At 50.7% G+C, this 13362-nt stretch overlaps 1 protein-coding gene across 3 annotated transcripts in view; it reads right to left on the bottom strand.

Moving 5' to 3' along the window:
- Positions 1-1461: 1461 nt before the first annotated feature.
- The window catches only part of SLC39A14 (solute carrier family 39 member 14), a 41133-nt gene continuing 29232 nt past the window's right edge, over positions 1462-13362 (bottom strand). For 2 of the 3 annotated variants that reach the window (XM_037028932.1, XM_037028929.1), the window contains exons 4-9: positions 12564-12733; positions 8422-8544; positions 7549-7737; positions 7253-7460; positions 5931-6115; positions 1462-4437 (exon numbers count right to left, since the gene is read on the bottom strand). In XM_037028932.1, coding sequence (XP_036884827.1) covers positions 4291-4437; positions 5931-6115; positions 7253-7460; positions 7549-7737; positions 8422-8544; positions 12564-12733 — 1022 coding nt within the window. In that variant the 3' untranslated portion in view covers positions 1462-4290. Of the gene's footprint in view, positions 4438-5930; positions 6116-7252; positions 7461-7548; positions 7738-8421; positions 8545-10484; positions 10655-12563; positions 12734-13362 lie in introns of all 3 variants that reach the window. The other variant, XM_037028931.1, reaches the window with a different exon arrangement.

The following is a 13362-nucleotide window of genomic DNA, read 5'->3' on the forward strand; positions in this document are numbered from 1 at the left end:
CTTATTTAGCTAAAGTCTGATAAGGATCCATGGATCTTTTCCAACCACCAATTTGTGGTACTTGAAATCGAATATAATTCATTTTATTCTAGAAGGATGAAAGGGAGTTACTTCTCCTGGGATTCAAACCTATCCTTCTTCAGAAGTCTGGGTATATCATACCAGATCATTGAAAGTACAAAAATCTTTAACATAGACAAGCATGTTGTTTTCCCAGAACTCAAAAGCCCTTGACCACATTTGGTGTATTTATTATTTCCTGAAGTGGGGTTTGTACAAATCAGATCTCAGCATCACTGCACAGTTCAGAAGGGTGAGCAGAAGCAACAGTCAAGGGTCATTCCCCTTGCACTAAAAATGTCCTAAATGGCTTAGCTGGTTAAGAGTATTACAACGACACGCTGAGATCAAAGTTTTAATTCCCTTAATGACCTGTTTACTTCCCTGAGCTCTGTTCTATACGGGCCACAGTTGCCTCTCTCCAAGTTCTGTTTCTAAATAAAGAACGACCAGGTAACAGGACATAAGCAAAACCAACACCAAGGACAGAACACAACAGGAACTGCTGCAGTGGACCAGGAGCATGTTCACAAATGCAGACTCACAGGCACTGGGTTCGGTCTTTGCCTTCATTCTTCCCAGGTGGCAGGTGCTAAAATCACAGCAGGAAACCAGCTGCAGCTTCTGCTGCCGGGAGGAATTCAGTGTGGGAAGGCAACAGCAATCACAACTCGGTTCCAGTAACAGGTGTGGGCAGCGAGGCACCAAAGGACGGAGTGAACAACATTTCGAACAGCAGGCGGTAGTCCACTCGAGTAGCTAGTTAATGCAATCTAAAAAGACCTCTAAGAGCTACTCAACCCGTTACTCAGGGGAGGAACGAGCAACAGGCATTGGGGAACCTCTAATCTATGTGGTAGTAAGACTGCATTAATTCTTTTGTCTTACTGCTTATTTTTTAGTGCCAGGCAAATTCCTGGTCCAATGACTAAAGAGAAATTAGAATTTAAAGTCTTACGACAGGGCTTTCGCCTGTAAGACATACAGGAGAGGTGGATCGCAAGAACCGAGTGTACTGCTCAAGTTTTTATCTTGGATTTGCAACAAGGGGGAAGTGCGATGGAAAGCTCTTCTTAGGAAAACACCACAGTTAGTGAAACCACAGGCCTTGTAAAGATAATCATTCAAAGTGAGTGTTATGATATTTAAGGTTCTTCCTAAAATCTCTCCAAATATAAGTCGTACAAGCAAAACAAAGCTTCTAAGGCAGTGAGACACCACTGCCACCTTGTGTTTAACAGGCTTCACTGCACCCACATCATTACAAAAGACCACACTTAAGATTCAATAGTTACAGAATATAGCTTTATTTATAGAATCTTACAAATAAAACATTTAAAATTCATATAACTTAAGTTATTTTATTTTGTAGTTTATCCTCCTAACTCCTGAGTTATTTTAAAAAATACTGTGATGGAACTGCAGAACTGAAAAGGAAATATGAATAAAAACCTAACCTTTCCTGCAAAAAAAAAAATCAGACTTTTCGTTTTTAAGCATATTTCCTGCATCCTACCATCTCTTTGGAAGAGAACTTGCTAAGAACAGGCCTTAGGACACCCGAGCACAGAAGCCTTCTTTTTTCAAACCCTGGAGGAAGGACCAATGAAGGAGCCCCAAGGTGGCACGAGACGCAGAAGGCCTTTGGGAGCAGACACGGAAAACAACCTCATGGCAGGGCGGCATCACGAGCTGCAGCAGAACCCAGATCCCGGCCCGGGGCCCCTTCGAGGGCCACAGGCTCTCCTAGCAATTGTTAACAGGAGCTGGTCCATCTGGAGACAGAAGGGTTGAAGATGCAAAAGTCCTCAAAACACTCTACCCCTCAGACTTCTAAAACGTGTGGATGCTTTTAAACCAGCAAATTCAACACTTCAAAGTCCCAAAGAAATTGCCACATTTTCAACTCATGAGGCAACTCGGCTGCCAATGGCCACATACAACCAGCCGCATGAACTGTTTCCCCGCCTCCTCGGCCCCAACCCGGACTGGCCTCTGCTAAGGCCAGGTGCCAGAGAGCCTCCCTCGGAGGCAGCCGGCTATGGAAGGAAGGCTCTTCCTGCAGACGTGCACGCACAGGGACAGCATCCTACTGTTTCATATCGTCCTTTCACTTTGCTAAAGATTATATTTTTGAGTTCATCTAAAACTAGAAACCAACTAACCCTAACTTAGTACTTTACTCCAAGAGTAATTGTATTTGTAAGGAATGATCTATAGGGAATGCTAAAATTATAAATTTAATACATCAGTGTGAATTAAGGGAAGCAAAATCTTCTGAAGCCCTAAAGATTGAGTGTTATTTTCTGCTAGCTCCTGAAAGCAATTTGAGGGAAATAAAACAGAAAAGACACAGAATCAGTAACAATAACAATGATAATATGATACAAAATTAGATTCCAACATTCAAGGGGGTGGTTCTTTGGTAAAACCGGACCATAATCCTATCAGGAGACAGTCCAGGTATTGAATCCAGAATCTTGAGAATGGTTTTCCTGCTCCAGCCTGTTCTGAAATCTACCCAAGTCAACAGGCCCGAGAAGGAGAAAAACTTACAAAGCATTACCAGCAGTTTTCCTGCTCCGGTTCTTTTCAAGAATATTCCTGTTTTGAGGGATGTTTTCCAAGAGAAAAAACAAAACTGAGGCTGCTTTGAATTACTGAGCAGTGGGAAGTGTCTCTGGGAACAGGAGGGAAAGGCTCACAGGTGTTGGCGAAGAACCAGCACTCGTCAGTCACGCACACAGCGCGGTCCGCGGCTGTGGGCACCACAAAGAAAGGCTTCTGGAGAGACAGGCTCCCCAAAGTGGCTAAAGAATCTCACATTATCAATATGATAGTAATAAATCAATTCACCTAGTGAACCTGGAGATTAGCTCCCCCTGAAGCCCAAGTTCCGAGGGGAGGGCTCCTCGGCACCTGAGGCTGGCCTACAGTCTCACAGACAAGTCTATCCACCCGCCTTCTGAGGAGAGTAGGCAATTAATATTCAATACAGGAGCCGCCCCTTCTCGTCCGGGGTGAGGGAGGGAGGGTAACCTAGTTCGTACTGCCGAAAACCCACCCGCAGCGTCATCAGTACGCCCCTGTTCTGCACACATCTGCAGAGCCCAACCAGACTTCTGGACCTTACACCTCAGAGTCCTATTATTTGTACTTTTCTTCATGCAGTTAGCAAATCCTAAATGGTGTCTGCACCGATTCCTTTCCTGGCACCACTGTCAAAGACCACAAGTTGCACTCCAGTTCCGCAAGTCCACCTGCCACTTTGCGGCAGACACGGTGGCCAGGGAGGTAAGTGTGTGCGGTGTCCCCTCTCACACCAGTATCGTGCATGTGCTCAGAATGTGCTTCTAGGGAGGCAGCCAAGAAGTCTCAGAAGGAGGGAGTGGGGAAGGGGAGGAGGGAAACAGAGAAACCCTCTCTGCCGTCCACTCTTGTTAGTGTTGTTCTGAGAGAAATGGCATGGGGCGGGCATCCAGGCCACTGAACTGACACACCAGCCCTCCTGGACGGCCAGGAAACACCAGGTGCAGCCATAAAACTGACATCAGCATCCCAGTGGGCATGGGTGACCATCAGGATGGCGGCACACACGGGCCTCACTTCCCCTCTCACTCGGGACAACCCACCCCCTCCCACCCTCTGTCTGCTCAAACTTTCAGCTCTCCTTGAGAGAACAGGCAACTGAACAGGCTGAACAAATGGGAGGAACTCCTGTCTCCTGTACCTTTTCTGTAAAAGAATAGGTGAAGACGATCCATTTTAAAATGGGTCATCTTGAGGTCCAGGACACACAGTTAGATTCACTGGCCCCAAACTATAGATTTGTCTCTGCTATTTCTAACCAGGTTATGGCTGCTGCCTATATTTTTGCATTGTAGGGCAAAAGACCCAAAATCTCCCAGCAATGGTTTGAAGAGAAAGGGGCCAGGGTAACCAGAGAAAAAAATTAGGTTTATCTTCTAAGCTGCATTCAAGTCCCAGAGTCGCTCTGAGAAGGAGGAAGAGGAAAGGGAGCGAGGTACGACCTGGAAGCTGTGACCAGAGCAGCTTGTTACTAGGACAGAGCATTTAAAAAACAGCTGACGTCGAAATGCAGGAATCCAGTCCATGCCACAGTTTTTAACAGAACTGCCTCTCCCAAGGCACTCTGGGGACGCTGAGTCCGAGGGCCAGGGGTCAGACAGCCAAGGGCCGACGTCCACCTCCTTGGATTCCTGCAGGGCCCTACCCGATCTGGATCTGTCCTGAATACATGGTGAGAAGCAGCATGATGGTGAAGCCAGTCAAGAGGCCCAGGTTCTGGATGACAAAGGGGACCAACATGCTACCCTTCCATTCGTCCTCCTGGCTGACTTCATTCATCTCAGGGAACTGGGGAAGGAGAGAGAACAAGAACGCTGTAGCTCCTTTATTAACCTGTGAGCCCAGGAGGACTCAGTGCCACGTAGGTGTGATATCTGACACCTGTTCTCATATTTACTCCATTCACATTTATACTGCGCTAGTAACACAATATATAACGTGTGACTATTATAATCCTTAATATCAATGTGGTGAAATTATATATATACACATATAATCTGTCTTTATGAAGAAAAGTCACAGCAATAGTCTCTGGAACTCGACTGGAACAGCCTTTCTCTGAGGTGGTTACCACTACAGCTGACCCTTGAACAACATGGGGGTTAGGGCCACTGCCCTCATACACTTGGAAATCTGCATGTAACTTGGCTGTCCCTCAGTATCACGGGGCATTGGTTCCAGGACCGCCCCCCGGCACCATGGATACCAAAATCCGTGGATGCTCAAGTCCCCTGTGTAGAACGGCTTAGAACAAGGCATACAGTCAGCCCTCCACATCCTTGGGTTCCCAACCACAGATGGAAAGAAGTACAGGATTTTTACTGAAAAAAAAAAAAAAAATCCACGTACACGTGGACCCACTCAGTTTAAATCCTGTTGTTCAAGGGTCAACTGCACTTTACAGTTACAGAGGTAAAACAAAGCACTATACATGCATATACTCCTGGATGTGTTTACATATGGCTAAAAATAACTGCTTGGATAAAAATAAACTCTTCATTGTGATCCTTTAAAACACCTGCAAAGATCTTTCTGCCATCAAAATGTTGCAGTCCCCTCTTTGGGAAATCGAGAAACTGTGCAAGGGGCCAGAGAGCGGCGCCGTGGCTCCGGGCCTCTCGCCGCGGGCTGGCAAGGCAGGTTCGAACGAGACCTTCCAACTCAAGTGCTGCAAAAGCCGCAGCCCCGGGGAGGGTGCCCCATGAGAAAGGAGAGAACCCAGAATCCAGGCTGGATCTTGGTGGTCTACTCTCATCATCTCATCAAAAACACTATTTTCAAAGACTACAGAAAATATTCACGCAAACATGCCAAAGAAAAGGGCATGCCCACTAACAAGTTTAGTTACACCAAAGATGTGACAAATGAGGCAATTCACTAGCAAACTCAGATCCACTTACAGGTTACACCAAAACGTCAGCGGGCAAGGCACAATGTGCGTATCAGACTGACAAAGCCGCTCACTGGCCTTCAAATATCTGTCCTGTAATACTTACATTTTTAAGTAAGGACCCTGGACTTGAGTTTAGTAATTGTTTTCTTTAAGGATATGTGCTAAAAGAAACATTAGCTTTTCGTTCTCTAAAATCTAATGTCCTTCTAAAAAGCATGGAATTGTACACCCTAAACAGGTGAATGGTGTGGTATGCGAGCAACCCCTCCACAAAGCTGTCATCCAAACCCAGCTAACGTCTCCTCAGCTGTCCCCCACCCAGTGACTTCAACGACCTAGTCCAGCTTGGTCACGTGCCTGTGGTATAAACTGTGGACGGCAGACTTACCATGTCCGCCAGAGAGATGTACAAGAACATCCCTCCGGCCAGCGCAAAGACCCAGTTGGCGGAGAAGTGGCTGCCAGCCAGGATGCCGAAGGCCAGACCCACATAGCAGCAGCAGGCAGAGAGGAAGTTGAAGAACATCGCTTGCTGGAGGCTCATGCCAGCATTGAGCAGGATGACAAAGTCTCCTGGAGCGGGGAGGACAGAGGGGAGGGTGAGGACAGGCATGATGAGGGCAGACTGCTTCCAAGTCTGGCTAAAGTCTGGGTGAAAACCAGGAGGCCCCAGACAGGAGACAGCAGTGACCAGACGGAGGTGCCCTTCTCCGTGTGTGGGAGCAGGCTTATCTCTGCTGGCAAAGCTGGCCGTGTACATCCAGCCGAGGAGCTGGCGATAATACAAAGTAACAGCCAACTAGCCACAGCCCCGTTTCTCATCTGATTGACAGTGAAATAGAAGGTGCTTCCTTCCTCACAACCACAATGAAGGGTATTTTTAGGAAACAAACTTGAGACTGAGGGAAGTTAAGTAATTGGCCCACAATCACAAAGCAATAAATGGCAAACCCAGGACTTGACCTTGAGTCTCCAAGCCTCCAAAGTCCAAACTTTTTACACTCCCTCTGATAAAACGAAGGACCTCCCACCCAGCAACCTCTGGCTCATTGACTTCTCCCACCCATCGGACTTCTTCTTTTTTTTTTTTTTAAGACTTTATTTATTTATCTTTAGAGGGGAAGGGAAGGAGAGAAGTATCAATGTGTGGTTGCCTCTCATGAGTCCCCTGCTGGGAACTGGCCTGCAACCCAGGCATGTGCCCTGACTGGGAATCGAACCGTGATCGTGTGGTTCGCAGGCCTGCGCTCAATCCACTGAGCTATGCCAGCCAGGGCCCCATTGGACTTCTGACACACATCTCAGTCTCTGGGAGAGTCACGGATGTCAGAAGTAAGGTGCACTAGGCACTTGGAAGAATACTGTATGGCATGTAGGGAGTCCTTTCCACCGCTTTCCCTGTTCATCTTCATGATAACCCTACACAGCAGGCATTGGTATCTCCTCCAACGGAGAAGTGAGGAAACTGAGCCACAGCACAGGGCGCCACAGGGAAACAGACATCCTTGCAAAACACTCCTTCGTTTTCAATGACCAACTTTCCATGATTAATTCAACTGTTAAGAATTAGTGGTTAGGGTTCACACTGCGTAAAGGACGTATAATTGAATTACCAGCACACCGAAGGGGAGGGGAGTCAGCCACAGGAAGGGTGCAGGTACCAATAACGAGGCAGCCGAGCGGCCCGGGGGTGGGTGCACGTGCACTCACCCAGCTCGTGTGGGAACTCCTCACAGAGAATGGCCACCGAGGTGCTAATGCCTTGGAAAACGGACACGGTGAAGGAGGCTCCAATGGCCAGGCCGTCGATGAAATTGTGGAGGCCGTCGCTCAGGGTGATCATCCAGGCCAGAGTGCCGATATCGGAGTAGCGGACGCCCTTCAGCCAGTAGCAGGCACTTTGGGAGGCCTGCAGGTCCTACAAAGAAGCCAGCTCAAGGTAGGCCTGAGTCAACAAGACCACTGCTGCCTGAAGGTCCCCACCCAGCGGCAGATGGCCCGCTGACCTGGACAGAGAGGGAGCCCACGATGACTCTCTCGTCCATCACGGGGGCCTTGCCATCCAGCTCACTGCCACAGTGCTGAGGAATCATGTGGTCCAGGTCCCCATTCTGCAGCTTCTCCGTCACCCCCTCCTCCTGGTCCTTCTTGGAAGGAAGTGTCTCGGGGGCATAATGACTATGTCCATGATGATGCTGGAGGGACAAGGAGCAGTGAGTGCAACGCTTACCCAAACCATGCAGGTTCCTGAGATCTGCTGAGCCAGCGCACCGAACGCCAGCATCAGATAGTGCCAGCGGGTGGCAGGCACAGAACCCTGGGGACCACTGTTGGCACTGAACCAGGGTGAACACAAGGGCCTGGCACAGGAGGGAGACCAGAGCAGTGACCGCGGGGGCCCTGCTCATCCCAGAGAGGCGGCACTGCTCAAAATATTTACAGCTCCTCCTTTGCAACGGCTCATTTTATTCAATTCAGCGACTATTCTGGGAATGACTGCATAGCACACACGAAAGGCATCTTCCTGGATTTATCCTATAATAACTGGCCTTATTTCTCTGTTGCCATAATTCATACACAGTACATGTCCATACCCCTCCTTAGGTATGAAAGTATGTTAAGGAAATCATTTATGATTAGGAAAGTATGTTAAGGAATAAAACAGAAGGGATATGCTACTGCCTGGTAGAAGGGACACAGGCCAGGTCCGGTTTCTGGGCTGCCCTTGCCCCCTCTCTTACCCTCATGGGGTGAAATGGGGTGTCAACTCACAAAATCTGGCTTTAGCACCCCCGCCCCGAGCCCACCACAACACACAGGCATTTTGGAGACAGACACCTTCCCCAGAAGCATCTCCTTTAACAACAACTGGGCCTCACCTCATCTTTATGCTTAAGGAGCATCTTCAAGATCTTCTCTGTGAAAAAGAAAAGATAGAAACCCCCAAACACCATTGCAGACTTGGGGACGTAATAATCCTCCAGAGGGTTGAAACCAAACGCCTGTGGACCCAGGAAAACAAAATGAGTTTAAGAAAATAAACCACCTCCACGGGTCCCCTCTCGTCTCTCAGCCACTTCTGTGGCTGTGGGAAAGGGCACGTGGGCACGGGGGTAGCTGCCGTCTCCCGTCTCCTTGCCCGAGAATGCTACCTCCCGATGGTTCCCGAATGTCCCATCACCAGGCCTACTAGGTTCCCTCTCGCTTAGTTTCTGATGCAAAAGACAGATCATCTTCAGAACTGTACTGTCAGGAGGAAAAGCTGGAGATGGCTTTCTGCTTTTTGTGAGGGCTCTCTGTTCTCCATTTGCTGGACACTGCTGGCAAACTCCAAACTTACAGAGAAGGCACTTGTGCCCATTTGCACTGCTCTCTCCTATCCCTGAACGATCTGCCTGTAAACACGAAGGGAGGCGGTGTAATTACACTTTCTAAAACGGGAACTCCATTCCCCAGTTAAATACCGAGAATTGCGGCATCTTCCTGACCGCAGACCTCCCAGTGACCACAAGGCCAAGAAAGCAGACAGTGTTCCTGCTGCACATGTCCGTGTGGGGTTTGTCCTGGGTTCCTTCTGGAAACCCTACTCATTATGAGGGAGGGGTGGACAGAACCCACTGCGGAGCGGGCTGGAGTGGAGATCAGGAGAACTCTGCTCCCAGGGTTGCTCTGGACTGGTGGCGGGGCCCTGGGGAAGGGTCCGGCGACCCGCAGCTCAGCTTTCTGACGAGAAACCCCTCTTCAGGGAGTGTACGCCAGCCTCCCCAGGAACAGGTCCCAGAGAAAAGTTCTCATCAGAGCCAAGAACTCAGGGTTGCCTAAAAGGTTAGTGTTTTTCCTGTGTGCTTTTAAGGTACAAAGTGCAATCTCTACATACGAGTCTAGTTTTTGAAGGGATCCAAAGGGCAAGTTCTGGAGTGGAAACAACACACGCAGGCCGGCTCTCCAGGACAGTGAAATCCTCTCAGGGAAATGTGGGGATGTGGCAGCCCACGGAGCTCCACACAAAGCCACGGCGGGCGCAGGGACAAGAGCTGGCTTCAGGAATGGTAAGCCTGGCCTCCTGGCTGCGGGCTCTTGGCCAGGTCAGGGTCTTTATCTGGTCAATGCGTAAAACACACTTGTTCTCCTGATCTCACAGTTTATCTAAGGACCAACTATGAAAACACAGGCCCACATCTGGGAAAACAAAACATGGGCAGCAGCCTGTGGCGCCACCCGTGTGCTCCCACTGCGGCTCTGTCCCCGCCTGTCGGTCACCTGCAGAGCAGGCCGCCCGCTTGCTGCACCAGCCGGTCTCCCGGAGACACCACCAAACCAGATGCAACTTCTCCGGGGCCGTCTGCCTGACTGACGCAAGGCCTGCACTTCCTCCTCTTCTGTGGACAATTTCCTCACTAACCTGGGCCGAGGGACAAACGTGCCTTCAATGTACGTGACGCCAGAAGGTTCTATTTGGGTTGCCTTTGCCTCAGAAATACTGTGGCCTACGGAATCTGTGGAGATGTCTGTTTGCTTGTTGTGTGCTAACAGCCCTCAGTCAGAGGCCGTAAGTGATCTTCCTACACTACACCTTCTCACCAACAGCCAAACAGCACTTCCCAGGCACCAGGCACTTCACGAATATTACTCACACAACCCTCACGGCACCCTCGTGAGGTCAGGCCCACTGTGGTCCCCATTTAACATGATGAGCGAGCGGAAGACAGTGAGGTGAAGCGACTCTCCGGCTCATAGGTCTTGTCCAGGGAGAGCTGGTGTTTGAACCCAGCCCTCAACACTGCGCTCTGCTGCCTCCCCAGCTCTGCCTGTCTTAGCGCCACTTTCCTAAAGGAAAGGGCCTCTTCTCCCTGCCTTCTGCAGACCTGGAGGGTCCTCCCTCTGCGCCCGCTGTCCCCAGGAGACGAGGTGCTCCTGGGCGAGGAACCCTGGCTTGCCATACCTCGGGGATGAGCTGGAAGAGGGCGTTGGAGTAGAGGGTGCCAATCGCCAGAGCTATGAAGTAGAGCAGCAGCCTCTTGTAAAAGGTCTTCTTCATGAAGGGCACCACGCTGGCCCCCATGAGGGAGCAGAGGGAGATGACGGTCACGCAGAGGAGACCATATCCCCACACTGCCGACGGGGGAGAGCCAGCCCCACCCACGACAGGGGGAAGGGCGAGCGCCCCACGGCACGACACCCGCCATTGAGGGGCAAGGAGGTGGAGGGGATGGAGAGATGATGAGGAGGGTTGGGGTGGATATTAACAAAGGTGACAAAAGGGAAAAATCAGAGAGACAAGGAGGGAGGGAGAGAGAAATAGAAAATTTGTTAGTGATTCAAGTCCAGTGAAATTTCCTTCAATCATTTCAGAGGAAATGAAGAGGAAGTCAAGATGGCCTTGGAACTCTGTGGCTCCTGCCCCCACTGCCTTTGGGCCGGTGCGCCTGCCAGCTGATATGACCGGCAGGGTCGGTGCGGCCTCATCACACAGCCAAGGTGAGCGCAGGCTTATCCGGAAGCTGCCACAGACAGCAGACGGTGGACCCAAGGGCCCTCCTTAACAGGAAACAAGAGCAGCTGGAAAGAGACCGATCACTGCGCTGCTGTGTTTGCTTTGTGCACCCACCCCGTGCCGGACAGGCAGGCACCTGCGCCGACACCTGCACTGGTCTGGTGCATGTGCAGGAAACAGCAAAGTGCAGGTGAGGCGGTGGACTATGAGCCAGACCTGAGAGCCATGAAATCCAGATTTTTCACTTTTCGAGGTTTTTGTTTGTTTGTTTTTAGGGAGGGGGTTGTGTCCTTTTGTTTTGAGAGGACCCCAGCGCAGAGAACAGAGTTCCAAGATCACCCTGCACAGCAAAGGTTTCCTCTACCATCTCCTAGCATCACACACTCCGGCCTGGACAAAATGAGCCAGGATGCGGCGCTCCCGGTGAGCCACAGGGCTGGAGTGTGAGCAATTGCTGTATTTCCATTCAACAGGCAACAAGGTATTTCATTTAACTTAATTATAAAAAAATTAATAAATTTGACTTTGGGAGCTAAAAAAATAGCCCAAGATGAGGCCTCCCCTAAAGAGTGCTTGCTAGGTTCACGGGGAATTCTGAGGCAGTGTGGAGATGTTTACTTGAAACCGGATTCCTCCCCCCACCACTGGGAGGGAACAGGCAGGGCCTGGGCACAGCACTGGGCGCCTCTGCTGGCGGAGAGTCTGACTGGGGAGGCAGGCCCCGCCACCCCCCCAAGGAGGCCCCCACTAATCACCGCCCGCCTGTCCTGACAAGGGCAGCAGACCGTCAGCTTGGGTCTTACTTTTTTTAGCTCCTCAGTGGTCACAATTAAAAAACAGAATTAACACACATTTCCAAACAGTCAAGGAAGGACACCAGGAAATCAGTCCCATCAGGAGAAAGTCAAGATGCAGGGCAGGAAGGGCGCAGTGTCCCTTCTCACTGATCCTGTTCTTTTCATTTAGTTTGTTTTTGGGAAAAGCCTTCTAGGTTTGGTGCTCTCTGCTATGGATTACGGCCTGCTTCAAAAAAAGAAAGATCGCTCGTCGTTTAGGCCAGTTCTACTTATCAGCCCGCAACCTCTTTTCCTTCCGCCACCTCATTCCAGATATATCATCTCTCAGTGCTACCCAAGCACCGAGAGGGCCGCCACTTAGCTCAGAGGGGCACCGAGTGCCAGGGGTGTGGAGAGACCACTGTCGCAGCTTTCCTTTCGAGCCCTGCCAACTGAGCCTAGGAAAGGTGCCGAGGCCGGGAGGCTGAGCCTCCGCCAGGAAGGCAGATGTCAAGAGCCTTGCACCTGAGATCACCTGAGGAGGCAGAGGTAACCTGGTGCCCCAGGAAGGAGCGAAGGCCCTTGAGATCTAGAGTCGGAAGTCATTGGTGTGCCCTGAGATGAGGGAGAAGTTAGTTGGTCAGGCGCAGGTGTCAGAGGCCCTAGAGCACGGGGTGGAGGTCGGACGTGGGCAGGGACGGCTCTGCTGATGCCCTGCGGAAGGAGGTCGCGCACATGGGTTCTACTGCACCTCTGGGATGAGCTGGAAGAGCGCGTTAGAGAGCAGCGTTCCGATGGACAGGGCGATGAAGTACGTGAGCACACGGCTGAAAAATGCCTTCTCTGTGCACGGCAGGACGAGGACTCCCAGGAGAGAGGCCAGGTTAATCACTGAGACACTGAGGAAACCAAAGCCCCACACTGTGGAGGAACAAGAACAGATGAGGGCCCCCATTACCGAGGGCGGGGTGCTCCTGTGGCAGGGGCACACAGAGGTCTACCAACCCCTCAGTAAATGTGTCTTGAGTCTGTCTCTTGCTGGGTGTTGTGGAGAAGCCTAAAAAAACACAGCACAGTTGCTGTCCGGAAGAAGCTCCCCTTTTAGGTGGAGGCAGGTGAAAACAGGAAAGGTTAGGGGTTAAAGGATGACAGCAGGAAGCAGTGAGGCCCAGCGTGGGCAGCTGCGCTGCACCACGGCGTTGCAGGAGGATGGCTCGGGCCGAAGGGGACAGGTGCGCTAAAGGACCACGGTGGGTGTGTCTGCTGGCCTGGAACAGAGGGACCAGGAGGTGTGGGGGAGAAGGACGGAGTGGATGGACGACAGACCATGTAAGGTCTGAAATGGCAAACTGAAAAACCAAAGCACTGGCTGCCTGGGGGCTTCATGAAAACTAAAGTGGCCGTGAAAAGTAATCGATAGTTGGGCTGGTCCAAGAGCCCAATAATGAACATTCAGCAGCAACCTGTCCCATCTGATGACACACTGAACCAGTCTTGTGGTACAGAGACATGGGTGGAACTGCCACTTTAACTGGTCCCCCCCAGTGTTG

Source organism: Sturnira hondurensis, unplaced genomic scaffold, assembly GCF_014824575.4.
Source record: "Sturnira hondurensis isolate 20B ecotype Veracruz unplaced genomic scaffold, ASM1482457v3 Scaffold0020119, whole genome shotgun sequence".
NCBI classification, from domain to species: Eukaryota; Metazoa; Chordata; class Mammalia; order Chiroptera; family Phyllostomidae; genus Sturnira; species Sturnira hondurensis.